This window comes from Eschrichtius robustus, chromosome 20, assembly GCF_028021215.1.
Source record: "Eschrichtius robustus isolate mEscRob2 chromosome 20, mEscRob2.pri, whole genome shotgun sequence".
NCBI lineage: Eukaryota > Metazoa > Chordata > Mammalia > Artiodactyla > Eschrichtiidae > Eschrichtius > Eschrichtius robustus.
In genome coordinates, this window is record NC_090843.1 from 45,494,554 (window position 1) to 45,519,671 (window position 25,118).

The following is a 25,118-nucleotide window of genomic DNA, read 5'->3' on the forward strand; positions in this document are numbered from 1 at the left end:
GAGCCACTGATGTCATTCGAGCTCCTGCGGAGTGTGACTCTTGGCCTTTCCCATCTGTTTTCTGGGCACTGGTTCCTGCTTAGGAAGCATGTTATCCAGTCCAGTAGGTGAGTAGAGAACAAGGAATTGACACTGCTGGGTAATCTGTTATCACATTCTCCTTGGGCCTCTGCAGTCGCCAGGCAGGGCCCACGTACTCAACAGGACAGGGGTTGGCTATTCCTTGCCCCAAAACTCATCTCTCGGTTTATTGGCCTGTCGTGTGGAGAGCAGTACAAGCTTGGACTCGGTAACTGATTCTTCATCCTGACACTCCATGGGGTAGGACCACTGCATCTCAGCCATGTTTTCTGGTGACCCTCACCATGCTTCAAGTACACACACACACACACAAACACACACACACACACACACACCCTTCTAAGGTCAACGTACTCTGGTGTTGGCTGTGTGCAGTAGGAGATTAAGATTATCGTAAGAAGGTAGAGAAGTATGGGTGAGAAAAATTAGGAGGAACAAAACAGAAAAATATGTAATAGCTCCAGGGAAAATTTTAATTCAGATAGTGCCTAAGAAAATATATAACTGTGTGTGTCAGCCAAAGCTGGACGTGTGAAGAGAGAAGGTAAGTAGGATGGTTTGTGTATCATTTTGGTTGTAAAAATATAGGTGGGATATCTTATCCGTGGGCCTTTTCAAATCTTCTAGAAGCTGGTTTCAGTTATCCTATCTCATTCGCAAACCCTGGTGTTAGTGTGGTTACCATATTCCTGGAGAGGGCCCAGTGAAAAGGCAGCAAATTTTAAATACTTTATTTTGTGAGTTCTCTAAAGGCTTCTCTTTTCCCACTTCCCTTTACAGAACTCAATGGGGAGGGTGTCAATCTCCCAGCCGCTGAGGACAGACAGAGCCACACCGATTCATTCAGTAAACTCCTGTGTCTCCTAGGGGCCTAGCCCTGTTTTGCTCTCAAGGAGAGCACGAGTCCTTCTCTTCAAAAGTGATCTGAGTTGCTACCCTGACTAGAGATGGTTTAGGGAGAGAGGAGGGAGGAGCGAAAAAGGCAGGAACAAATAAAGAGGCGGTCTTTGTGGGTACTGGACACAGTGAGGCCACGAGGACAGTGGGCGATCCCCAGGGCGAAAGAAAGACAAGCAATGTACCGCCCTTAGATCTTTCCCGAGACTTCTCAGGGATGCTTCCCTGGGTCACAAGGAAGACTTGGCCTGAGCTGTTACCATAAGGCTGAAATATGCTGAATACTCATCAACATTATTACTCTGAGAGAGACATCCACTGGCACAGCCGTGTCAGCCTTCCCGTGCCCTGAAATGGCCCATCTGTGATGGATGGGGACAGACTCTCTGTGGGGTGTGAGCTGCTGGGGCTGGAAGGACCTGACCCCTCTCCCTGTCTTCAGGTCTGGGCATAACACAACCTATTTCTCCTTAAATCTGTCAAGGCTCAGAGATGCTGTGACAGTTTCCTGCAGAGTTCCTTCTCAGTATGTTTTCACCGTGGGCCAAGGAGGTCTCGTTCGACCACACAAAATTCCCCTTTAAGGAGGAAGCCCCTCATGTCTTGCTCCATCTTGGCCAACACAAAGAAACATCAACACAACCCAACCTCCTGGAAAATCCACCACATACTTAGGGATAGGAATGAACACCAGACAAAAGTATAAGCTACAATATTATACATACTCATGCTTTATCGATTTACAGGCGTGTCTACATGTGTACACGGTCATTGGATTGCCTCAGCAACCCATTTTACAGATGAGAAGACTGACCCTCATAAAGCTTCAATGATTTGACCTACAATGCACAGCTGGTGAGCTGTGACCAAGATTCAACTCCGTTCCATAACTTTCTCTTATTTTACGCTAAACAATCCAAATCTTGTTGAGGAGAGAGATAAGGAACGAAACAAGTTGAATCAAACCTACGAGTAAAGTGAGAGAGTGGCATGGACATATATACACTACCAAATGTAAAATAGCTAGCTAGTGGGAAGCAATCGCATAGCACAGGGAGATCAGCTCGGTGCTTTGTGACCACCTAGAGGGGTGGGATAGGGAGGGTGGGAGGGAGGGAGATGCAAGAGATATGGGCACATATGTATATGTATAACTGATTCACTTTGTTATAAAGCAGAAACTGACACACCATTGTAAAGCAATTATACTCCAATAAAGATGTTAAAAAAAAAAAACAAAAAACCTACGAGTAGTGGGTGAGTTTTAAGGGGATCTTCTTTAGTTCTGTTTTTGTTTTTTTTTTTTTAAATCAGGTTGACTCATTTCCCACACTGCTTCTCCCTGCCCCCAAGTTTTCTGACCAAGAACAGAGCTTACTTTGTGCAATGGCCATGACTCCAGAGAGGGGGGTCATGATGAGGTTTTGAGGTTGCTGGGGATTGTGGTGGGACAGGCTGTGGATATTCGTCAAGGTGCTGACCGGGGGCAAACCTCCCCCTGACACTGAGATCTGCTGGAGAGAAAAAACAAGAGCAGCATGAGCGGAATCAGGGTTGCAAAGAGCAGTGTCCAAAACGACGTGGCTTAGCAATTCCTTGGCATGGCTAATTCACTGGTTCATTCATTCATTCATTCATTCAGGAACAATTACTTTTTATTTTTATTTTTTTATACTTATTTAACTTTTTAACTTTTTTTATACTTATTTAACTTTATAAAGTCAAACAGGTTAACACAGATTTTCTGGAAATTATATTGGCAATACAAATTTATCAGGAACAATTATTAAGCACCAAGTGAGGGATAGGCACCGTTCTAGGTACAGAGGATGGAGTGGTAAGTAATATCGACCATAATCCCTTCCCTCATGTGCCTCTGTTTGTTGACTACCTTTGAATTACTAGCTTGCCTTAGAGATTCCTCAGCCCATGTGTATTATATGATTGTCTCTGGCTCATGTTGAAAGTATCCTCTGTTCTGCTCTATGCCCTCTATATTATTGGTGCTAAAGACACGCGATTGCTAAAAATAGTAGCTGAAGAAATGCCCTGGGATTCCCTAGCGTAGCAGATTAGGGCCCAGGCAGGAGCACAGGGAAGCTTTCACTGAGTACAGGTTCTAGGAAGCACTGCTCATGCATTAACTCACAAACCTCACTATAGCCACGAGGCAGGTACTTCTGCCATTCCCATTTCACGGATTAAAAAACTGAGGCTCAGAGTAGTTGTGCATATTGCCTGAGATCCGACAACTAGTAAATGGTAACTCTTGTATTCAAACCCAAGTCTGTCTGACTCTAAAATTCAAGTTCTTACTTTTTACAGAGGACTTTTCCCCGACAATTATTACTAAGGTTTGTCTGGGGGAGATCAGCCATTATTGGGCTTCTCTACTTTTCCCAAATCTTTACTATAGATTAAAAAAAAAACACAAAACTTTTTTTTTTTTTGGCAAGGAGCTACTATTGTAATGACAAAGCTACTAAGTGAGGCTTGGCTCCAGGTACCCCTCCTCTGTTTCACCATTATATTTTAATGACAGATTAGTAAGAGAAACCTACTGAGTTTTGTGTATTTTTGTCCAAGGCCACTCTGAATCCTTTTATTTATTCCTAATAGTGTCTTTTCCTTATTGATTTTCTTCATTTTCCCAAGTGTATATATAACGGCATCACAGGCATATAATGCTAATGGGGTCTCTTCCTTGCTAGTGCTAATATGTCTACATGTCATATTGCATTGGTTAGAATTTTCCCAGTAGTATCAACCAGTAACAGAAGTAACAGATGTATTTACTTTGATTCTATATTATCAGAAATGCTTCCAATGTTTCCCCATTAATTATAAGGAGCTTTCAGTTTTACACACACACAAAACACACATACACACAACATACTTTTATTCATGATAAAGTAGTTTACTATTTATAGTTTTAAAATAATTTTTAAAAGTATTACTAAGAAAGGACTGTCCCCCCTCACTCTGAAATAACTCAGACATTCTTGATGGCATCAGGAATGCTGACAGGTGGGTTAGGGTTGGGATACATACATCAGATGTTTGAGTCGCCCTTTCCTTCTTCCTTCCCTTGTGACCCAGAGCTCCTTAGACTATAGGGTCTCACACCAGCACCCGGGGTGGGTGGAAGACACTGTCTCCTGCCTGCCCTTCTGATCAACCCCATAGCTTCCAAGGTGAATTTGAAAAAGAAAGAAAGGAAAAACCAAACAGGTTTGTTTGTGTTTTTAAAATGAGCATCAAGACATGAGTTAAGGGTCACGTGACCAAGAAGGAATTCTGACCACATCAAACAAGAGAGAACCAGCTTGTTTGCTGGACTTGTTTTTCAAAATGTCAGAGTCATTAAAAAAAAAAAAAAATCAGTGACCTGCCTTCAGACTTCCCCTGAGTAATGTAGTCCTTTGGAGAAAGTCAATGGAGTGACAGTAATCTCTGCCATTTCAATGTCTGGTTTTAATGGTGAAAGAGAAACGTGGGTGCTAATGATAAAAACAATTTAAATGTGTACGGCTTTAGCGCTTTCACTGATTGTCCTCAATAGTTAATGACACACATAGGGAAGGCATTATGATTATTGCTCTATGGTACAGATTAAGAAACTGAGCCTCTCTCAATGTCTTGTAATAACCTACAACGGAAGAGAATGTGAAAAATATATATATATATATATATTTATATATGTATAACTGAATCACTTTGCTGTACATCTGAAACTAACACAACATTGTAAATCAACTATATTTCAATAAAAATTTTTAAAAAAAGAAAAAGAAAGTGAGCCTCAGAAGAGTTGAGAGAGTAGCTCTGTGTCACCTGACTAGTAAGCGAGGAAGCCAGAATTCAAACCCAGTGTTGCTGGGCTTTAAATCGCATCCACTTACTATTTTGGGGGGCACCTTGGGCAAGTTCCTTCCCACTCTAAAATGCAACCATCATCTTCTATTTGCCTTCAGGACTGATGGAAGCCAGGGAGCTGCCAAGAATATCGGTCATGATCCTCACAGGATAATCCAGAGAGTTTGAACGGTATCAACGCTGCCTTTTGCAATCCTTTGCTTTGTGCTTTACATACCTACCATCTACGAGGTTGGTACTGTTAACCTTCCTTTGCAGACAAGGAGACGGAAGTTTGGAGAGGTTAAGAAATGTGCCCAAGTGGTACAGTGGCCATGAAGAGCAGGCGATCTGCCTCCAGGCCTGAGATTTTCACTATTAAGCTCTACTGCTTTGATACTGTGAAAGTATCCAGCATGTGCTTTTCTAAAACACAAGGTTCAACACACACAGACTGCAATCCGAAACGTGGCCAGCTCTTTGTGGACGCGTGCCATTTGGGCATGGGGTGGGGCCCAAATAGAGCAAAAGAAAGCTCAAATGGATCACCATTATTTCCAAAACCAATCCCTGGAGGAAGATTTCAAATGCACGTCCTACCACAGGTCAGCACACGGAGACTGTCATTCCCTGGATGGGTCTTATCCCCCAAACAGCAGAGTTACAGGCAATCCTTACACCACCCTGGTGATGCAGGCATTGTTATCCCCCATTTTCCAGATGAGGAAACTGAAGTTAAGCAACGTCCATCCTATGGCTGATAAACAACAGAACCCAAGATGTGGACACACTAGTTCCCTTGCTGTGTTATTTTTAACCATACTCCACTCCTGTCTTTGGTGGACCAAGATCTGTGATGGCTTGTTATATATTAACCGAAAACAGACTCTTGAATTTGGGCATCCAGCGATAGTGACATAACATATGAGCCAGGGTGTTGGAAACTAGAGAAAAGCTGGTCCCTGCAAACAAGCTTCCAGGTGTTTGCTAACGTTGAGGTGTGCTGTCTTGGTCAATCATCAATCCAATAACATACTGCCCATTAGGGCGCTGCCGAGCAGAAGAGGAAGAAAAAAGCGTCTCCTGCGGCTGCCTTTGGAGCGCCCCGGCCTGGGTGAGGCAGTTTGCTTGTTAGGAGGAAGGGCGGGAGGGCTCACAGGGAAACCCCAAGGACCTTCAAGCAATAGGAGAGGAGACCTGTTTCCTCCGCTGCGAAGCCAAGATCTCTCCCACAAGGCCCCCTCCTCCAGGGAAGTCTGGGCAATCCTTTAACTTATTTGGGTCTCACAAGGCAGCCAGAGAAGAAGCTTAAGGGATGAGAAGTGGGCAGGGGGGCTGCAAAAGGGCTGCCCTAGGAGCATCTTTCGTTTCCTTTTGCAGACACCACTACCAGGGAGCGACCAGTTCAAGTCCCCAAACTAGAGTTGGCCGGGCCTGGCGCTCCCCTCGGATATTACACTTTGTTTTTTCCTCCAGGGAGCTGGGGACTCAGTGACCTGTGACTCACCATTCCTGTGTTGCCTACACGGCACACACGCGTCAAGGTCTAAAATGGCATCGGCTCCCTGCCCCCTCCTCCCCCCGCCTCTAGGTCAGACACCTTGAAGGAAGGCATACGGCTCCACCTTGAGCTTGGAAGCCAGGAACCCTCGGCTCCTCCCTCCCCTGAAACACAGAGCATGACCCAAAGAATCAAGTTTTCCACGTCCTACCCTTCCTAGTGTCGTCATGCTCGTGTTCTCTCGGAAGCCGCCCTCCCCTGCTGCACTTGTGCTGCTTGAGGATTAGGACTTCGAAAATTCAACATCAACTAGTCTATTCCTCACCGGGCGGGGCTGCTCAACTGACATCTGGGGCTGGGCTGTAGTTATGGGTACAGACAGCTTCATTTAGGGAGAATAATACTGACATTCACCTAACAATAACCACGTTGTCATTCATTGAATATTTACCGTCCCAAACACCGTGCCTCTCGTGTTATCACATTTGTTCCGCCAACAACCCTAGCGTTATTACTTTTTATAGATGAGAAAGAAAGAGCTAGAACCTGCCCAAGGCTACACAGCTATTAAGTGCCAGAGCTGGGATTTGAACCCGGGTCCTTGTAACTTCAAAGTCGGTGTTTCCCACTCACCCTGTAAGCACCGCCCCACCCCACCTGCCATTTTGTGCTGTGATCTTCACTGCCGTCCAGTGTCCTTCAACACCCCCGTGCCAGAAGCTTCCCCACCTCTCGCCATCCACTCAATCCTGACTTAACTACCCTCCTTGCCAGGACCAGGGGGGTGTGAAGAGGAAGAGGGGGCTTGTTTCAAAGTGAGGTGCTCTCTGGGTTAAAAAACTGGCTTTGGAGGCCCTGGGTTGGGGGGGATGAATGAGCATTTTATCAACTCAAATGTCACTGGCAGCCCCAAAACAAACAGTGTCCCACCCGGTTTGCTCCTTTATGAGGCATTCAATCAATAAAACGAGAGCAGGGCTCTGTCAGATTTATTGGCTGGGTTCAAACCGAACACCTCTTCCACCCGCCAAAGGCTGGGTCACCGGTTCTACCTTTCCGTTCCAACTCTGGACGGCCCCCATTTTCCCCTGCGGGGCTACAATGGTTCATTGTTTGAGGCAGGCCTTGTGAGAAGTTGTGTTTGTTTTGCCTCTTATCTTATCAGCTCCAGAGCTACAATGGCCCAGGTGTACTCACCATTTTACCATCAGGTGAGAGGAGATTGTGGCCCGGGTCCAGGCTGGCTGGAGAGACTTGCTGTAAAACAGACTGGCTAGTCACCAGGGCGCTGTTGCCATGGTGACTGATTGTTGAGGAGGAAGTGACCTCATTGTTTCCCTGCTGGCTGTAGCGCACTCCTGCAAAACAAGGCAGACACAACAGCGAATATTAGTGTCACCTGACCCGAGAACACTTGCTTTCTAGGGTGGATGACAAGGAAGAAAAGTTGCCTTCTTTCCCCTGTCTACCCATGAGAAGTATCAGCTGCCTTTCTCTAGGGTAGAGGTTGCATGACCTCTGCTTGAATTCTAGAATGTAATCTCCATGAGGGCAGGATGTTTTTATCTGTTTTGTTTTGTTCATTGCTGTATTCCCTTGATAGCCACTCAATAAATATCTGTCAAATGAATGAACGAAGGAATGAACAAATGAATGGATTCTGATTCTTGTTGCTTCAGCATAGTTTTTAGGATTTAGGGCCTTCTCTTTCTGGCTGGCGTATTTCTTTTGTTTTTCAAAATGCCTTCTAGAAATGTTTCCCTGGCATCGCTTGGCCGAGTAGGGCTTCAAAGCATGAGTTGATGGATTTTACAGAGAGGCACTGGCCCAGCGACCCTTCTAAGGACCACAACAAAATGCACCAGACTCTGTGCACCACAATTTTGGCCAAGCCCAAGAGGCCAGGGGGACACAGGCAGAGCAGGATCAGGATGGGGCTGAAGCTAGGAGTCTTTGCTTCTGGAACTCACATTCCTTTGGTGGGGTCCCATTTGGCTGACTTCCAGGGCCCAGGGGAAGGCGTGTCTGCTGGGAGGTGGGGCAGGCAGCATGCACAGGCAGGAGATGGATGCCTAGTAAACCACTGCAGTTTGGTCTGCAAGGGAGGGGAGAACCAAGCATGTGTACAACGTCACTGCTCTGACCCTCCCTCTCGCTTGGGAACCAAAGCGCAGGTCTGTGCTCAGGAAAGGGACAGTGCTGGCCAGAGACCAGGCGACTGAAGGGAGCTGAAGGGGGAAGAGAACCTGGGCCCAGTGTGCAAAGTCCTGCTTGATGTACCCATGAAACAGCCAAAGACAAAGCCAGGGGTAGCTGGGGCATCTCACCCTCAGCTCAAAGCTGAGAAAGACAGTGTTCTGGTTTATGCTTTGGATTCGACAAAAAGGTTCGGGGGACCCTGTTCCTACCTGCAAGGGACGGAGACCAAACGCCTTAGGCATGGAATTATTTGGAGAGGAAGGCCAACTCCTCCTTCATTTTCCCTTTTGCCCAGTTCCCCAGGATCAAACATCACTGTATCAAGTATCCGAGTTCTGTTGGTCCGCTTGCCCCCTGCCCTGCCTCCTGCCCCACCTGGAGCCCCATCTGCTCGAGGAGCCTACAAAAGTCCCCCTCTGCACCCCCGGGAGCCAGGCAAGCTGCCCTAACCAGCAGCCTCTTATTCACGAAGACAAAGTTTGCCAAGACGAGATCCAAGCTAGTTTTCCTTGAATTGTGCAAAGGACGTTCCCCAAGGCTGATATGACCTAGAGCTTACGAGGGCTGGGGAGAAAACAAACAAATGCTAGGGCAGGGTTCTAATCTTCAGGAGCAACTTGTTTGACTATGAAGTGGCTTGATGCATGCTCTGTGGGCTTCTTCTATTGGTTGTTTCCCCATCCTTTGATTCAAGGGGCTGCTGGGGGCTGGGTGTTGGCAGAGGGGCAGCCCTGGAATTTGGTAGTTATAGGTCTGGAGCACTATATTTTGGTGGTGGTGGGGAACAGGAACCATGAAGTTAAGAGGAAGAAAGACTTCCACGTCTCCAAACCAACACCGCCTGCCCAGTCCTGTCTGTCTTCCTCTGCACCTACCTGTAGCCCCTAGGTCTCCTCTTTACCACCCTCTACTCCATCCCGTTGGGTTAAATTAAGTCCTTTTTCTCCACTCATATTTGCCACCGGGTTCCCAGCAGGATGCTTATTTAGGAGAAGAGAGATCTGGAACTTGTGAGCTCAGAAGGCAGCTGGGTCCAGTAGAAAAGGGGGGAGACAGATTTCAAATCAATTAAACGAAGGATTTTCTAACAAGGAGGGCTAATGGGAAGATCGTGTGCTCTGGAGCTGGACAAACTCGGGTTCCAATCCTGACTTTGCTCTTAACAGATGCGTGATCTTGGGAAAAATCACTCTCTCTCTCTGTGGCTCAGTTTCCTCTCATAAAGTGAAGAGAATGCTTCCTTAATAGGGCTAGTTTGGATTAGAGATAACATCTATAAAGCTCTCAGCAGAATGCCAAATAAATGGCAACCATGGCTAGGGGTGCTGCAGGAAGGGAGCTGGTGTAGGGATGGAGCCCAAGGTATTTGCCCTAAGGCTCTAGAATTCTGGACAATGAACGGTAGATCCTAAGTACTGAATGGAATTACCTTTCCACGGAGAATCATTTCCAAAGAATCCAACTCTGCTGCAACCACTGATGCTTTGTCCTGGAAGCAACTTGGGAGGGAGGCCTGGCCCCTGGCCCTCTTGTTCTTTCCTTTTGGAGAAACTGGACTTCACCCTGTTTTTCTCCTGCTTCCTCTGACTCCCTGACCAGCTATTTACCTCCCCAAGATGCTCTGCTCCTGAGAGAGCAGTGATAACGCTGGGAGTCAGGTGTGTTTTCACCTCCCAGCTTGTCCCCATCATTGATTCAGTCTCAAGTCAAACAGACGCTCGTTTTCTCCTATTTAATTTGGCTGAAGGAAGAGGGCCAGTCCTCTGGTGATCGAATATGGGTCGTGGGGAGACTTCTCCCCTACCCCAGGCTACATAATTATTTATTTAAAAATAATTAACCAAAGATACCCGCAGGAAACAAAAGCCTTCTTTACAAGGGAGCCTGGCAGGAGGGAGGCAAGAACCATTTGTTAGAATCCCAGCAGCACAGCCCAAGGCTGCTGTGCTTTGTAAACCTTGTTTTCTCCCCCAGCGGAACTTCATTATATGAGAAATATAATGATGGAGCTGCTCTCTTCAAAGACAGATGGGCCTAGACCTCTGCAGCTCCCTTTAAGGACCGCTGGTTAAGAGACAGCGTCTGGCTGGGGATTAGGGGATCCCTGTTTTGAACTCAGCTCTGCCATCAGTGTATTGGGTGAGCTCTAGCTCCCTCAGCTCTCAGCCAGAGGAGTGCCTACTGTGGGGAGGGGGCTGTCATCACTGCAGAGTGTGGTGAGAGCTGGCCACCAGGCTGCTCATCCGCTCCAGGTGCACCTGTAGCTTTTCCCACTGACACTCCTCTCGCCAGGAATTCGGCAATCACTCAGGCTCCTGAGAGGGTGGCTGTAATCAGCCAGCCACCTTAAAAGGGGGTGCGGAGGTGGACGGTGTATCACAAGGTCTCTGCCGGCGAGACCAGAAATCGGTGTTCTCGTTGGAGGAAGGAGAGGCCAGGTCCTTGTGTATTTCACAAACCCAGAAGAGCGCTTGAAAGGAGAGCCAAAGTAGAAAAAGCTCTGGTGCCAGGTGACATGGGTTTAAATCCTGGCTCTACCACATAATAGCTGTGTGACCTTGGGGGAATTACTTAACCTCCCTGAGCTTCAGGTTCTTTATTGTTAACGATTTCCATCCCTTCGGTCACTGGATGAGTTATGGGCGTGAAATTACCCAGGCCACGCTTGGCACACAACAGTTACTCGAGACACATCTGTTCCTCCTATTTGGGGATTGTCTTTGTCTAAAAGACATTTTTAGGAAGGCTGAGTTCACAAAACTTCACTGAGCACCTATCTCTGTGCCAGGCATTGTGGCAGGGCGCCTGTAAGAAGTGGAATGGCATCTTCCCTTCTCCCTTCACCACTGCAGGCTCTGAAAATGAACATACGACGAGGGGTCTGGTTTAATAGTGACTGACTGAAGATGCCAGGCTAATAGCCACAGAGGTCCCATAGGAGAAATGACAAGGCCAGAAGGTGGTCATGTACTTTCCACTCACTTCCTGGCTCAAGTCACTAATTGGCCACATCCCTATCACCAGCCCTAAGAACCACGGCAAGTATGTCCAGCAGCAAAAGGCATCTTAGCTGGAATCTAGAGACATCCCTGAGGCCTTGGAGCGGAGGTATCTACTCTCACCTGTTCCCAGTCCTCAGCATCATGGGTGATGATGTTATTTCTGAACTCCTGACAGCATGTGGGACAGAGACAAATCATTTGGTTTCTATCCAGTATGACTTGGTCAGAAGTGACAAAACATGAAGGAAGCTTATGGTTCCAGAAGCCAGCTTCTCCATACCCTGCCTTCCTGTACCAGCACCCAATCCAGGGCACTCTTCACACTACGGCAGGTTGGGATTTCTTTCTAGTACAAAATTGCACCATGTCACTGCACTGTTTGGAAACCTAATGCTGCTCCTCGCTGCCTTCTGGAAAAGCCCCAACACCTGAAAGGCAGAATTGGGCTGTTGTGACTCCAGTCTGCCTTATTGGTATCATCTGTCACCACATTTCATACAGCCATGTCAGAGCCCTGCCACTCCTCACCCAGACCCTGCCATCTCCTGCCTCTGTGCCTTTGCTTATGCTGTTCCCTGTGCCTGGAGAGCTCTTCCCTTCTTCTCCATGTCCCATCATTTAAAAGGGCTAAATGTCGCCTCTTCTGTGAAGCTCTCCTTGATTCATCCTGGTAGTTATCTGCTCCATCCTTTGCATTTTACATACAGTAGAGACTCTTACAGCAGGAGCTGGTCGCCCTGCACTAAAATGCTCTGATGATATGTTTCTTTCTCTCTCCCTCTTAATGAGATGGCTTTTTACTCATTAGTGCATCCTCAGAGCCTAGCAGAGGGGCTGATGTGTGAATATTCATTGAATGAGGGAATAAGCCCTCAGATGCTTTGAGGATCCTTGTCCCAGAGAACAAGGGAGTATCCCTTCGGGCAGAAGGAGAAAATACAGTCAGTTCTGCGGTAATATTGGTATTAACAGTGTGGATTGGTTCCAACTCTATTGATATAATAGGGAATAACTTGAGTACAACATGAATTTCATATTTGAGGGATTCAGAAATCTGCACCCAGCTGAATGGAGCCACAGAGGAATATACTACAATTGCTTTTTTCTTTTTTTTTTTTTAGTTTTTTAAAAAATTGAAGTATAGTTGATTTACAACATTGTGTTAGTTTCTGCTGTACAGCAAAGTGATTCAGTTATACACATATATACATTCTTCTTTATATTCTTTTCCATTATGGTTTATCCCAGGATATTGAATATAGTTCCCTGTGCTATACAGTAGGAACTTGTTTATCCATTCACATAGGAATACACTAAATGCACACACACACACACACACACACACTCTCACACTCGTCAAACATCTACCAGCTACCATTAGTTCACTGCATGTACTGTAAGCCACATCTATCCCCCATCTCACAATAACTCACCAGCTGCAACCCTTCCGATGCTCAGTTCAATGGGCAAAATTTAGGACTTTCTCAAGCTAAAGTGCCATATTTATTGTTGTACAGTGTTTACGTATTTCTTAAGCATTTAACAGGTGTAAAACTCTGCTAATGTTTTTATTAGATTCTTATCTTTTTCAAAAGGTGTCAATGACAAAGTTTTGGAGTATTGTGCCTTTAACCCCATTTTTTTCCCATAAGCCCTGTGGTTTTTATTGTGTGACCTTGAAAAGCACGGTGGTTTTTATGATGGGTATGTTGGGTTCTATAGGACTGACTGTGCCCCTGTGTTCAAAGATGGAAGCAACTGCCTCCCAGGAGGACCCCAGAGAGGAGCTGCCCAGGGTGTAATTAACCACAGAAACTTTTCAGAAACCTGTGCTTCAGGGGCTTGGACTACCCCATAGAGCCCTGGGTATCTAATCCAGCTCTCTACGAGCTTCAAAAAACAGCTTAGGAGTTTGGGATTAACATATACACACTACTATGGGACTTCCCTGGTGGTCCAGTGGCTAAGACTCCACATTTCCAATGCAGGGGGCCCAGCTTGGATCCCTGGTCAGGGAACTAGATCCCACATGCCACAACTAAGAGTTCGCGTGCCGCAACTAAAGATCCCGCACGAGGCAACGAAGATCCCGTGTGCCGCATCTGAGACCCGGTGCAGCCAAATAAATAAATAAATAAGTAAATATTTTAAAAAAATACACACTACTATATATAAGAGAGATAAACAACAAGGACCTATTGTATAGCACAGGGAACTATACTCAATATTTTGTAATAACCTATAAAGGAAAAGAATCTGAAAAAGAATATATATGTATAACCGAATCACTTTGCTGTACACCTGAAACTAACAAACACAACATTGTAAATTAACTACACTTCAATTTTAAACAGTGGTTTAAAAAAACCAGCTGAGGGAGTTCCCTGGTTGTCCAGTGGTTAGGACTCGGCGCTTTCACTGCCATGGCCCGGGTTCAATCCCTGGTTGGTGAGCTAAGATCCTGCAAGCCATGTGGTGTGGCTAAAAAAAAAAAAAACCAGCTGAGACCCCAATTCCACAACTCCAGAAATCAACTGGGCACCAGTGTCCAGCCACTTTAAATTCATACTCTATCTCTCTGCTTTGACTCGCTGATGATTCTGGGCCAGTCAACTTCTGGGCCTTGGCATTTTTATCTGTAAAATGGGCATACAGATCTCCCTTCCTCGGAAGCCAGAATAATGAATGAATAAAATAAGGTTAGAGAAGCACTGGTTTTTCCTGAGAAAGAAAATGCTGGGCAAACAGAGCAGCAGCGTCAGCCCAGAAAGCATGACCAGAATTGCTCTTTTAGAAAGAAGCAAAGAGGGAGGTGGGGTCTCCTGGGCAGTGGGAGGCTCAGCTTGACCTCACGTGGCCTTTGAGCCTGAAGCCTGGGGATCCCTTTCACTGGGGTCTGTGAGCTGCACCCAGAATCTGGTGGGCTGCCTTTCACTCTTGACATTTCAAAGCCAATCTCCCATCCCTGATAATGCAGGAATGTTCCTCTGGCTGGTGGACCGCTGCCAGCTCGAGTGAGCGTCCCAGCCACCAACAGAGTAAACATTACTCAACCGGCCGGGGCTCTGTCACACACATTCTTCCCCTGTGTTCCTAACCTCACGCAGAGTGCAGCCCAGCACTGTCGGGTCTGGAAACTGGGAATTTAAAATCAGGCAGGAGGGAGAGTGCAGAGGGGAAAGCTCTTCCAAAAAGGAAACAACCGTGTCCATCAATTATAAGTAGACAGAGCTGTCTTTCTTATGAAGCCAAAACAGAGGTTTGGGGGTAGGGGCACCAGGAGGAATTAGGCCAGTCTTGCTGGGTCCAGTACTGCATCCTTATAAACCCACTCCCCCTTTTCCCCCAAACGAGTCACTTTCTTAAGGAGAGAGGCAGAGACACATATGATTCAGTCTAGAGAACTTCTTAAGATACTCATTTAGGGTAAAAGAATGTGAACAATTCCCCCAGCTTGAAACTGGGAACTCCAAAAATGAAAGCTTTCAAATAAGCTGGCACTGCTGCCTCAGTTTCCTCATTGGTCACGCAGGACTATTGCCGGTTCTTATTAATATTTCCTTCTCTCTGAGGATAAAGATGAATGTTTGCCAAGAGTTGAGGAGACTAAAAATCTGAAAGCCTGGGAGGAAAAATCTGAGGCAAGATGAAAGCAGTTTAAACATGGGGCTGGTTTCAATTCCAGATCTCTTTCTACCCGAGGTGGCTTAGTTAGGAGCCCAACTCATAAGAGGAGAAACACAGACAGGCCTGCGGGGACGGTAAACATTCTTGAACTCAAGGAGTAAAAGTTGAGTGATACTTGAGGGAAGCCCACAAACTGGTTTTCTTATAAAAATCAAAGCAAATGTAACCAAGAAAAGACAAAGGCTTCCATCAAAAGCATCTTGGCTGAGAACAGAAATGAATGTGCACCTGAAAAAATGGCACATGTGGGGAGGTAGAAAGGGCTGCCTGTCCTTCCCACTAAGCCCATCTCGGCTACCACGCCTGCTCCTTAGCAGAGAGCTGGTTTCTGCAGGCAAACAAGAGAGGGTTTGCAACGAACACTTCAGCCGGGAGATGCTGCAGCAGGTGAAAGAAACCCAGCCAACCCTCGAGTACTTGAGAGGTCCTCACCTCTGTAAGTGTTTTACACAGTCTGCTTCTCAATGTGTCCCAGATGCCCATTTGACAGAGTGGAACACTGAGGTTCAGAGAGGAAGAAGTCATTTCCACCATCTCTTGCTAAGGGTCTCCCAGCAAAGCAGTAGTATCCCGAAGCTGGCCCCTCTCCCTCTTGCCCGATAGCCCCACATTGACTCCACATATCCTGAGCCTCCCATCGTGACGCACTAATAGTTTGAAATGATTTCATTTGTTTTCTTGGCTGCATCTCTCACTGGAATGTAAGCCCAGTGAGGGCAGGACCTCATCTGTCTTCTCCATGATCGCCTTCCTCAGCACCTTGTACAGACTATGCTCTGCCTCCTCGATAAGAGCATGTGATGAATGAATGAATGACCTGCACTTCAACTCTGACTGAGCAGTGGAGAAGTGACAATGGTATAATTTATTCTCTGATCTCCCGGGTTTTCTGAGGTTGACGGGAGGCATGTATTTTTAAGGAGGAGTAGCAGAGAAGGAGAGAGGAGAAAGAGAGATTAAAATCTAATCAAAATGAAGAGATAGCATGGATGCATTTCAGCAACTTCATGTTGGAAGGTGCGAGGTGGGGGTGCTGAGGAGTAAGTATGATGTCGCAGCTCTTCCTTTCCGCACCGGACACCTTGGACAGTGCTTTATCCAGAGTGTAAAGGGCCAGTGGGATGCCTGCAAGGACCTACCCATTCCCTACTTCCTGAGGCCTAAGAACATACCCATTACCTAGGGTCCTGATGGGCTGACCGTTTCTAAAGTGGGCTGCTGTTGGGAGCCCCAAATTTAGACTTGCCATGTTAGAACCCAGTTTTAGGCCCCTTGGGTTTATTTGGGGGTCAGGAGGATCAACTACTGGGGATTTACTGTGGCAACCTGAGTAACTCAAATGCCTTTCTCCAAAGGAATCTAGGGTAAAACTAAGAAGGGTTAATGATGGACATCTTTAGGCCGAAAGTCTGTGCGGGCAGACACAGCCCTGCCACCGTCTGGCTCCTGGGGTGTCTTTTCTGAGAGGCTGCCTTTGCAGGCAGGGGTAATGCGGCTGCAACAAAGGCCCCTAGGCTTGGCTGACGAGGAGAATGCTGATGCTTCTAGTGGGTCCGGGGAACGGGGAAGGCTATAAAGTCATCAGCAGACTGAGCCACTGGGTGTCCACATAAAAGTGAGGTCCCATAAACAGACATCTGTATTGTGACTGAAGGGCTAATAAAATTGCCTTAGAAGAGGGAGGTTTTCCACTGCGACCTATTCACAAGCAGGACCCTACTGGGAAGTGGTACCCGGGGAGAAGATCCCTGGAGGCCTGGCAAGTGTCAGAGCCGCCTCATTATGGGAGCTTGCCCGGCCAGACCTCAGCCTCTTCATCACCGTCGTGGTGGGCAGCTCCAGCATCATTATCATCATCATCATCACCATCATCATGACAGATAGCCGCCGATCACCTGGCAGGCTCATGGATGCTGGTCCCAGGGAGCAGCGGGTGCTGGGCACTGATACCTTGCAAGCTGGATGATCACTGGCTTCCATTGACCAGGAGCACCAGTAACGTGCTTAGGGATCCACCCCAGAGACCTGCTGGCAGCCTGGAGCTGGGGAGTTTCCTTCCCGTTTCTCCAAACGACTGATTTGCAATAAGTCCAATCCCTTTTCTAGTCCTCAGTTGCTCAACAGAAACTCAGGAAGAGTAATTCTTGCTCTTTGCTTGCCCAAGGGATGCTGGTAAGAGATTATAAAAGGAAGTAATCTAGAGTGAAGTAAGTCAGACAGAGAAGGACAAATATCATATGATATCACTTATGTGGAATCTTAAAAAAGGGTACAAATGAACTTATCTACAAAATAGATAAGAAACAAAACTTATGTAGAAAACAAACTTATGGTCACCAGGGGGTAAGGGAGGGAGAGGAGGGATAAATTGGGAGACCGGGGTTGACATATACACACTACTATATATAGAATAGATAACTAATAAGGACCTACTGTACAGCACAGGGAACTCTACTCAATACTCCGTAATGGCCTATATGGGAAAAGAATCTAAGAAAAGAGTGGATATATGTGTACATATAACTGATTCACTTTGCTGTACACCTGAAACTAACACAACATTGTAAATCAACCATACTCCAATAAAAACTGTTTTTAAAAAAGGAAGTAATCTAGTAGAACTGAACTGAACTAGTAATCTAAACTCAGCTAATACACTAAACGAGGAGAAGCTAAATTAGTAGAACACAAGGGAGAAAGAATAATCACATGTTCCTTGAAAACTTCCTGGTAGCATTTAACATTGAGGGATTTTTTGGTGAACTGTATACTTTAGTTAAGCAGTATTCATGGAGGTGGAGCTGAATGACTTGTTTCTGGAAAGGGGAGAATATGCTTTACATAATAATATGTACATACGTTATGTAGAATGAAACTAATTCCATGCTCAGCTTGAAAGTGAATAACACACTTATAAAGCAGGGGATTTATGCATGAAGTTTTTGAACAGGAAGCCCTCTACAAGAGAGGTTGTCATTCCACAAATATATGAAAGGTCTACCATGTGCCAGGCACGGGGCTTTGGGCTAGAGACTCAGTGGCGAAGAAAGCCAAAAAAAAAAAAAAAAAAAAAAAAAAAAAAGCCATAAGGAGCTGGATTTTTAGAGACTTCAGGGACTACCTTTTTCATGGTGACAATAAGACTTTCTTGGTTTTTTCCTCTGTCTTTGACAGGTAGGAATGCAAACCCTACACTCCACCTGGCAGTGGGATTCTCAAGACGAAGGAGGAGAAGGCTCATTTCTGTTTCCACCCGTAAGACATCTTGAGATAAATGAAGCACCTATTTTGTGCTCACCATGCAAACTGATGTTCTCCAAATGGGAGATGCTGTTCAGAGGTTTTCCATCCTTGCTGAGCAAGGACTCACTGGGCTTCATTGCCGGCCTGATCCAATAGGTGCTGACTGGAGAGAGGCACCCTGTGGCGGGCAGGGCCAGAAGGTCTGGGCAGTCAGGCTGCCACTCAAAGGCCCTGAAAGTGTTAACCTCCAGCAGTTATAGGTGCCTCGTTTATACCCATTTTAAATCTGTTTATTGTGACTGGCCCCACCCAATCTGCTGGTGCTGTAAAGCTCTAATGGTCCCTAATAAAGGTGGAAGGCACACAGTTCCTGAAATGGGGAAGAAGTGAGGGAGTGAGGGAGACCAGGAGGGAGAGAGCCAGATGATGAGTTTAACAATAAAGTATCACAATGGCAAAGCTCCCTCTGCTACTTCAAACAGCAGAGCCCTGGGCCCCAGTGTCCAAATAATAACCTGTCAGAGCTGAAAGGCCAGAGCTGAAAGGTCTCATTTGCCAGACTCCCGGAGAAATTAAGTGATTTGCCCAAGGTCACCCCTGCTCCTCAGTGCCTCAGGGCTCCTGGATCCGAGTCTGGGGCCCTCAGCCCAGCTGCCTCATCGCTTTTATTTCAGCAGGGGACCATCAGGACTGTCGCCAACCCCTTGAGACTCTAGCCTTCTCCCATCTAGCCTATGATGTCCAGCCCTGATTGTATATCCACATCTCTTAGGGAGTTTGTTGAAACTTCCCATGCCTGACCCCTTGTTCCAAATTCTGATCCTAAAAGGTGTGGATGGGGGAGACATGGGTACTTTTAATAAGCTCCCCAGATGCCTTACATGTGGCCTGGGAAGGAGATCTGAGAACCACAGATCTTGTCAATACTTGGGTTTCACTGTTCCTGATGTCTCAGATGAAAAGCGGGGTTCATAAAAAGGGAAACTCTTCCAGGGTGAAACTGCAAACCACAGCCTTGTCAAGAACCCAGGGAGAACCAAAGCTCTTCCTCTCTCTTGACGCCCTGAGGGTTCCTGAGTCAACCTAATAACGCCTTCTGGGTCAGGCACTGTGCGGGGGCACTGGGTGCATTTTATCACCTTTAAGCCCCTCAGTAGTCTGAAGGAGATAGGCATTACGATCCCTATTTTGTGGATGAAGAAACTGAGGCTCAAAGAGGCTAAGTAACTTGTTTGAGGCCACACTGCCAGACAGGGACAGAACCACAATTCAAGCCCAAGCCTGTTTGGGGTGCTACACCTTGCTACCCAGACACACCCATCTGAGTGTGGTCCTGGCAATGCACTGCCTGTGACCAGCTCGCCTGGGGGATGTGGATTTCCCTTGGGAAAGTCATTAAATGCTAAAGATCATCTGCATGCATGGTGTGTCTCCAGCTTGGGAGGGACATGCAGTGTACACGTCCTGAGAAATTTCTTGACGTCCTGAGAGCACTAGAGAGGCTGAGCCTCGCTGGTCAGCCCCTCCGTGGCTGAACTCACACAGGGGTGCTTTGGACGGGGCTGCTGAAGCCAGAACAGAGGGTGCTGGGGAGGTATCTTAAGCAGATGCCTGCTCTCAGGTAGAGGAATGTGGCTTCCAGAAAATCAGCCCTCAGGAGCATCTGAGGTTTCCTGCGTTCACTGCAGGAATCGTGTCTACCCCACCCCTTCTTACTGCTCTTTTGCGTGAAGTTTGGGGGAGCTTCCTTCCTAAGAACAAAGGTCATGAAGCTTCTCAGATTTGGCCTCCACCAGGAAAGTACCACACCCTCTCTAAGTGGCAGGTTCCCAGGGCTAATTACCAACGAGCAGGGGTACTCACACCTCCTTTCATTAAAGGAGAGAAATGCCTTATTAGGTACAGGAAATTCAGGGTCATCTTACGTACCTGACCTTGCTACATGGTCATGACCTGCCATCCCCTCCACCATCCACGGTCCCTCCCAGCTTTCTCTCACTGTTTAGTGTCTTTGCACTGAAAGCCTGTGGCACTGGATATGGCACTTGCAAATGCATTATGGATGTCACAGAGCAGTCCTTCCTGGAAGCATGAGAGCCTGCTTGAGACTCAATTACTACAAGAAGCCAGCCTGAGTCTACTGCAACCATCAGGATGAGTATCTAGTAGAACTACTCAAATCATCTCAAAATTGAGGTTGAAATAAACCTATAAGAGGAACAGAGGTAAAGAGGAAAAAGAAACCCAGACCACTAGGCTCTGCAAGTTATGGTAATAGGTACCATTTATGAGAGCCTGCTACGTCTGGGGTGCTTTGCATATGTTATCTCATTTAATCCTTCCCACATCTGCATGAGCGGGTGTCTCCATTTTATGCACTGAGAAACTGAGGCCCAGAGTCCAGAGTCACACAGCTGATCAGTGGCCAAGTTGAGGTTGGGATTCAGGTCGACCTCCATACCCATGACTTTGTTGCTACGCCCACTTGGATTTATAACAGCATTTCCCCAGAGTATCTTTAGCATATATTCAGTGTCGGTACTGTTGACGGTCAGGCATCTATGGTACAGCCCGGGCACTGGGATTTTTGGAAGTCCCCCAGTTGATTCTAAGAGGTGGCGAGATTTAGGAACTGTTGTCCTAGAGCACGGGTCAGCAAACTGTGGTCTGCAGGCCAAGCAGCCTGTTTTCGTATGACCCACGAGCTCAGAATGGTTTTCACATTTTTAAATAGTTTTTAAAAATAAAAAAAGAATATTTTGTGATATGCAAAAATCGTAGGAAATTCAAATTTCAATCCCCATCAATGAAGTTTACTAGAAGACAGCCATGGCCATTCTTTCACGTATGGTCCATGGCTGCTTTTGTTCTCCAAAGGCAGAGCTGAGCAGCTGTGACTGAGACAGTATGGCCTGAAAAGCCTAAAATAGTCACTATCTAGCTCGTTACAGAAAGTTTGCCATCCCCTATACTAGAGTTCTTATGCACAGCTAGGATGATAAACAGGATTGAATGTATTTGACTTTATTTTGGGGCTATGTTTCATATATATTTACTTTTATACGTTTCATATATATATATTTTTTCCCCTCTCCCCGTTTGTGTTCGATCTTGTGGCTTCCCGGCCAGCAGTTAGCGTCATAGACCCTTGCATAGCTCTCTGCCTCTCTCTCTCTGCACCTTTGGTGCTTAATTCTCTCCCAGTTCTTGTCAGTTTCCATCAAACCTTCAACAAACAGACTCCAAGGACACTTCTCCCATAACTTGCGGGCTGGGGCAACGTGTTTGCAGACAGCTTCCTTCCTCCTTAGATCGGACAGGAGGCATCAAGGAGTCCTTGAATTCTCTAAGGGTCCTTCAGGGGGATTAGGCACGCAGGGAGGGCTGCCTTCAGTGATAGAACTCCGGTATCTCCTTGGCCCCTTTGTGAGGAGGCTGGAGTCCCACCAGCCAGGGCAGCCGGCTTTCTTTGTATGCAGACCAGGGTTGGTCCGCTCTCAGGGGGAGGTTGCCAGCAGAATGCTCTGAAGGCTGGGCCTCTTAAGCTCATTAATATCCTGATTGTCTTCCCCAATCTAGTGGCAGCCGATGGGGTGGTACCCGCAAGATAAAATGACCTTCGAATTCAACAGATAAAATGGCAGTCAGATAAAGTCCCTACAAGGAGAACATTGGAGCCGTGGTCACCGTGGAACTCCAAATCAGTATAAAATGTGTTTTCTAAAACAGCAGATGACTCAAGGCAGGATCTGTTTCTCTTCTGAACTCAAAGAACCTGCTACTTAGGGACAATGGGGCTTATTTACTGTGGGGATCTTTGCTGCGGAGATGAATATTTTTACGACTGCCCTCATAAACCCCCTGCACTCGTCTGCTGCCCAGGGAGTGGGCGGGGCTCCAGAGGTGAGCTGAGGTGCCTGCACTGTCTCAGAAGCCCCATTAAGTTGTTAAGGCATTTAGTGCCCCAGACAGTGCCGACTGCAAGGGCAGTTCAAATCCCCACCCAGATGGGGATGGGGTTGTGAAAGAGGGGGCTTTGATTTCTGCCCTGGGCAGGGCACAGAATCCACCTTGGTCAGGGGCAACAGCTGGTGGCGGGGGCGGGGTGGGGGGGGGGGAGGTTGAGAGGGAGGCGGAAGCAGCAAACTAGCCAGACTGGGAGACCCCACCCTTAACCCACCTCGCAAAGCCCCTTTGTCATTCAGAGGGGAACAGTAAGAATATAGGAGAAGAAGGAACTGTGGGAGGATTGTGTGTGTGTGTGTGTGTGTGTGTGTGTGTGTGTGTGTGTGTGTTGATTTCCATGCCTGAAAGTCCTTAGCATCTGCGTAAAGCAAAGTGATAGTCAGTGTGTAACAGCTCAAAACCTGTCTCTGTCACTTACAAACTATATGAACTTGGGCAAATTACTGACATACGAAATATCTCACCTTCCTTGATTGTAAAATAAGGGTAAGGTTATGGATGGTGTCTACCCTACAAAGCTGTGAGGATTAAATAAGATGACGCATGTACTCAGCCCAGGGCCTGGTACCCAGGAAGCGCTCGATCAGCACTAGGTGTTCTGATTATTCAAATTTCCTCACGACCCCGCCACTGGGCACTTTTGAGATTTCCTTGGGTTCTGCAGATTCCAGTGTCAGGGAAAACCACAGCGACCACATGATATCCTGGCCCAGAGTCTGGTTTGTCTAAGACCCAGGGTTAGATTTCTGCAGGCAAGTTAGGAGGAGCTGTAAGAGGGGTTCGGGGGGAGGCAGGAGGCTGGATTCTCAGGTCCTCAAGCTCTGATCTGACCATGGGGGCAATCACAGCCCCTGGGCTTGGAGAGGGAGGAGTAGAATTTGACGGGAGTGAGGCGTAAGCAGCCACAGAAATAAACGTCTCCTCTTCTTGGGTAAAGAGGCTGTGTGGCTCAGGACATCCAAAGGTTATCCTGGTAGGGCTTGTTCTCGCCTCTGGGCCTCACTTTCTTACTAGGAGAATGAGCCTCTATCTCCTTCTCGAAAGATGACACAAGAGGGAGGACATTAGGTGTCGGGTGAACGAAGGCTGATGAAGACCTCTGCCCCTTCCTCGCTGTCGCAAGGCGGCCAGGTGAGTTTGCTGGAGGCGACCAGGCGAGTTTGCCACAGACTGGAGCAAAGGGGACAGTACGCAAGGCCACCGCAGATCGTGCAGCGGATCCCAGGGCTTGGGCCAAGGCTAGCCCAACTTCCAACCCATGCCAACTTCCTCCTCCTCGGGCTGATCAATACAGATACCAGTCTCCAACCAGTCTGCTTCCTGGCCACAGCCCTGCTCTCTGACCTTTGGGGGGCCTTTCTCTTGATTCCGCTCCAGAAGGGAGGTCGGGGCCATCACTCCGGGCCTGCTCAAAGGCCTCAGAATGGGCTGTCACAGGGCCTATAACCAGGGACAGCTCCTGCTGGCGAGAGCTGGGATGGGGGGGGTGCAGATAAAGGCCTTCCCGGCTGAAGATAAATGGCTGCCCGCAGCCTGCTACAGTAACTCCAGGCCCCCAAGAAGAGCAAACAAAGGGTGCCCCTGTGACACTCACTGGAAACATGAAGCCCCATCAGAGGCAGCCAGGCTGGTTCAAAGCCCCAACTTAATTGTCCATTAAGCATGCATGAGGAAGACAAAGCCATGACAACCCTGGGCTGCATGCTGGCGTGTGATTGTAAAGTCAGGAGGGGCAACGCTGAAAACAGCTGATTCTGCTGACAGTGTGTTTGTAGGGCACCTTGTAACCAATCAGCCTCTGCTGACAGAGGCAAAGGGCTCCTCCTGCCACTCCTATTGTGCTGGACATTCCAGGACCAGGGTCACACTGTGGTCACCGTGGGCAAGTGGGCCACAGCACCGTAAGCGTGGCCGGGAAGGAAGGGGCTCAGGTACAGAAGGGATGCTCTCCTCACCAGGAAGAGGGGTCAAGGGAAAGATTTGTCTCAAAGGTGCCTCCTGTCCTCCTGGCTCAGAGACTGGTGTTTGGAGGGGAAAGTGGGGAGGGGGTGGGGACCTCATCTCCCCAGCTCAGCCTTAGAGGTTGCTAGTGCTGACTCCGGCTGTTGGCTTCTCCTCGGCCACCACAGAGCTCTTTTCTGCAGCCAGGTAGGTTTGGGGCTTACTTAGAGACCATACCTTGGTTGTAAGGACCGTGATGGGAAATATATCGTGAGAAGTTCAGATCAAACCTTCCCTGAGCGCCGGGCTTCAGCCTGCCGTCTGGCTGGCCCTGGGCGCACTTCCTAGGAGCCTGTCACAGCCCATGCGCTGCCTCCAGCAGCAGCCTGCGAGGGGGGCAGGGCCTGATCCCAGCATTTGCACCCCAGCCCCAGAACACACCTCACTGCCTCTTAGGAACAAGGCCCGTGTATGAAATTGAAAAGGAAATAGATTTCTGCTGCCCGTCACTCTTTCCACTGCCGCTTGTTTAGCCTTCTGTGATAATAATAATGATAATAGTAGTTATGGTTTATTGGGAAAGATGGTGTTTACACACTCTCTCGTTTAATTCTCACATGGCCCCTATGAGGTGGGTACTATATCTCCATTTTACAGACAGGAAACTCAGACTCAGAGAAGTTATGTGAACTGGCCACGCTGCAGTTATGGGAATTAGAACCAGGTTAGAACCAGGATTCAAAACT

General features: G+C 47.4%; 1 protein-coding gene across 6 annotated transcripts in view; it reads right to left on the minus strand.

Moving 5' to 3' along the window:
• The window catches only part of HNF1B (HNF1 homeobox B), a 53,369-nt gene that overhangs the window by 14,482 nt on the left and 13,769 nt on the right, over window positions 1-25,118 (minus strand). For 4 of the 6 annotated variants that reach the window (XM_068530014.1, XM_068530012.1, XM_068530013.1 and 1 more), the window contains exons 5-6: window positions 7,532-7,692; window positions 2,357-2,489 (exon numbers count right to left, since the gene is read on the minus strand). In XM_068530014.1, coding sequence (XP_068386115.1) covers window positions 2,357-2,489; window positions 7,532-7,692 — 294 coding nt within the window. Of the gene's footprint in view, window positions 1-2,356; window positions 2,493-7,531; window positions 7,693-25,118 lie in introns of all 6 variants that reach the window. The other 2 variants (XM_068530011.1, XM_068530009.1) reach the window with 1 other exon arrangement.